This window comes from Aedes aegypti, chromosome 2, assembly GCF_002204515.2.
Source record: "Aedes aegypti strain LVP_AGWG chromosome 2, AaegL5.0 Primary Assembly, whole genome shotgun sequence".
NCBI lineage: Eukaryota > Metazoa > Arthropoda > Insecta > Diptera > Culicidae > Aedes > Aedes aegypti.
The window spans coordinates 270,211,362-270,214,213 of NC_035108.1; the positions used below are offsets into that span (position 1 = coordinate 270,211,362).

The following is a 2,852-nucleotide window of genomic DNA, read 5'->3' on the forward strand; positions in this document are numbered from 1 at the left end:
CAAAAAGACAAATGTAATCGATACCTTCATCACCTATTGTCTTACGATTTGGGTTTCAATTTTGCTTCGTTATCTCTGTAAATTTTTGTTTTTGTAATGTTTCGACTAAGCAAGCTCACTTATCATAATATCCACATTTAAAATCCCAAGACTTGCTCTCTAAATACCCCCAAATTTAATTTCATGTCTAAAATAACTTACTTTCGATATTATTCCTCTTGTTCATATTCAATAAAAAAAATGCCGGTCTATTGTTCATATTCAATAATCCTTGCCGGTACATAGTAAAAACTGCGCCAGCTGTAACAGCCCTGCGATCTCCTTCCGCCCCGCTGGCTGACCGCTTCTGAGTCTTCCAATCGGTGAATCGGTCAGCTTGATGTGCTTGATGCGGATAGTAGCGTGTGGTGGACGACAAAAGAGTAACAGTCAAAGGTTCTCTCACTCGCACGTTTTGCCCCCCAAACTCGGTCCCGGAGTGGTTGCATGCTTCGGCAGAGTGCATCTCAGAAGGGGGGTTGAAAATCCAACACTTTTGTGACGATATTTCGGTTCGGAGTCGAGTACGGGTTCTGATTTTCTTGTTGGCGTATAAATATGCTAGGAAAAGCTCCAGAAGACATCAGTTAGCTTTGAACATTTACCAGTATTACATTACGAATACGTTTAAACAGTTGAAAAATGAAGGTGCGTTCTAGTTGTGTACTTTTGGGGATGTTACTTAGTGACTTTGGCTAAGATGGTGTTTCGGACATTTCATTTGGGGATATAGATGAAAAGTGATCTTGTGAATTATTGATAACAGTGCAATTTCTTGTTTGTTGTAGGCTTTTGTTGTTTTCGCTATGGCTATTGCCATCGTGGCCAGTGCTGCCGTTGAGAAGAAGGAAGCTGCTGCTGAAGGCGAAAAGAAGCAGGACAAACGTGGACTGTGGGACTTGGGATACGGTTATGAGCCTCATGGTTGGGATCATTCGTCGTTGAAGTTGTCCCATGGTTGGGAAGATCCTCATCACATTACCACCGTCATCAAGAAGGAACACATTGCTGTCCCTGTTGAGGTCGAGAAGCACGTCCCATACCCAGTCAAGGTCCCATACCCAGTGACCGTCGAGAAGCACGTTCCAGTCGTCGTTGAAAAGAAGGTCCCAGTCTACGTCGAGAAGCCAGTTGCTGTCCCAGTGAAAGTCCCATACAAGGTCAAGGAATACGTCGAAGTCCCCAAGCCATACCCAGTCCATGTTGAGAAGCCATACCCAGTCTACGTCAAGAAGCCCGTCTACGTCGAGAAGCACGTCCCAATTGTCGTCAAGTCCCACGGATGGGAGCCACATCACAGCCACTCTTACTCTGAGGTCCACTCATGGCACTAAAGACTGGTCCCGTTGACACCCTAGATCATTCAATGATTGAAATTACTCCAAAAATGAAACGTTATTAATCCTATATTTAACAGCTCAAGCTACTCCAGTATTGTGATCTTCATGTTTCATCGCTTCTAGCGCATCCGAATCATTCGATTTGGACTGTTTTTTTTATATTGTTATGACCTACGGGAGAGAATACTCATCTTTTCGCCACCGTAGCAGAAAAGCACTTAGCTCTCTTAAACCAAACCGATCATTTTTTCAACTTGTTGTCCAATGTAAATAAATTATTTTACCTTGCCTACATGTTGTAAGCAAAATGTAATAAAAAAAGTAAATAAAAAAAGCTAAAAACTGAAATCCTTCTCAAAGCATTTTTATTCCTCCTTCATCCGAATTGCAAAAAAAAACTACAACAGCACCAATCGCAAAATCATTGTCATTCCGTGCAGTTGTTTAATGGGTCCATCAAACGGCAGCGCAAAGAGGGATGCCATCATTTATGCTAATTTGGTTCTACGCTTACAATCGCCAGACAGTCGTTCGACGGTCCATTCCACGCCTGAAACTGAAAGTGTCCGTCGTAGCAGCCGTGGGTACCTCTATTCAATTCACGGACCGGATAGGCCACCAAATGTCGAGTCGCGATTTGCAGTCGTACACCTCAATTAGAGCACATCGGGGTGGCAACTCTTATGCCAACCAGCTGGAGTTGGGGTTTATTGATAGCTTCCGTTTGGTATTTTAGCCGGAGGAGAATTGTAATGCACAGAGAGCTAAAACGAGGTTTTATCTGCCGGTACAAATCCACGTAGATGAATGCGGGAACTGTGAATTGTTGCTTTATCGTTAACTTTAATTAGGTTTTTTTCTCCTCCTGTTTCCGAAAATAAAACAGAAGCGGGACAGGATATTGTCCACGCAAAATTGTGAACCTAGATGAAAAATCAGCATTGCCTCTCGTTTAAGTGAATTTAAATATCCCAGTAACAATATAGAAATACATTCACCCTTTGTGGCCTAGTGCCCTACAATAAGGTGCAAATGTAAAATTTAGATCAAGGTTAAACACATGAATCTCTTTTAGACAAATTTTACACATGGTCGATTCTGGAAAAAAAGGAATAAAAGAAATAAAAGTAAACTCTCTATAACTCGATATTGAAGCGATCATAGAGTTAGAGAGGTATCGATTTACATAGCACAAAACCAGTGCAACTGCGATCCGAGGGACCATCGAGCTAGCCGTGAAAATCAACTTTTACAATGGATTCCTAACTCGATATCGAGATACGGAATAGCGAGTTAGGGAGAATTGACTGTATATCTATTATAAATGACTATAATTTACATCCCGATACATACTTAAGGTGAAACATCTCGGGAATCCAAAAATAACCGCCACAATGGCCGACTAGGGTCACAAGTCGTTCTCACGTTTACAAAGGCATCAAACTGGAGAAATGGTTGGCAATCGTTTCTGAT

General features: G+C 41.9%; 1 protein-coding gene across 1 annotated transcript; it reads left to right on the plus strand.

Annotated features, from left to right (window-relative positions):
• Positions 1–538: 538 nt before the first annotated feature.
• LOC110676586 lies at positions 539–1,727 on the plus strand. The gene is made up of 2 exons (XM_021845063.1): positions 539–687; positions 828–1,727. The coding sequence occupies exons 1-2, from the start codon at positions 682–684 to the stop codon at positions 1,371–1,373; spliced, it is 552 nt and encodes a 183-aa protein (XP_021700755.1). The 5' UTR covers positions 539–681; the 3' UTR covers positions 1,374–1,727.
• The last annotated feature ends 1,125 nt before the right edge of the window (positions 1,728–2,852 follow it).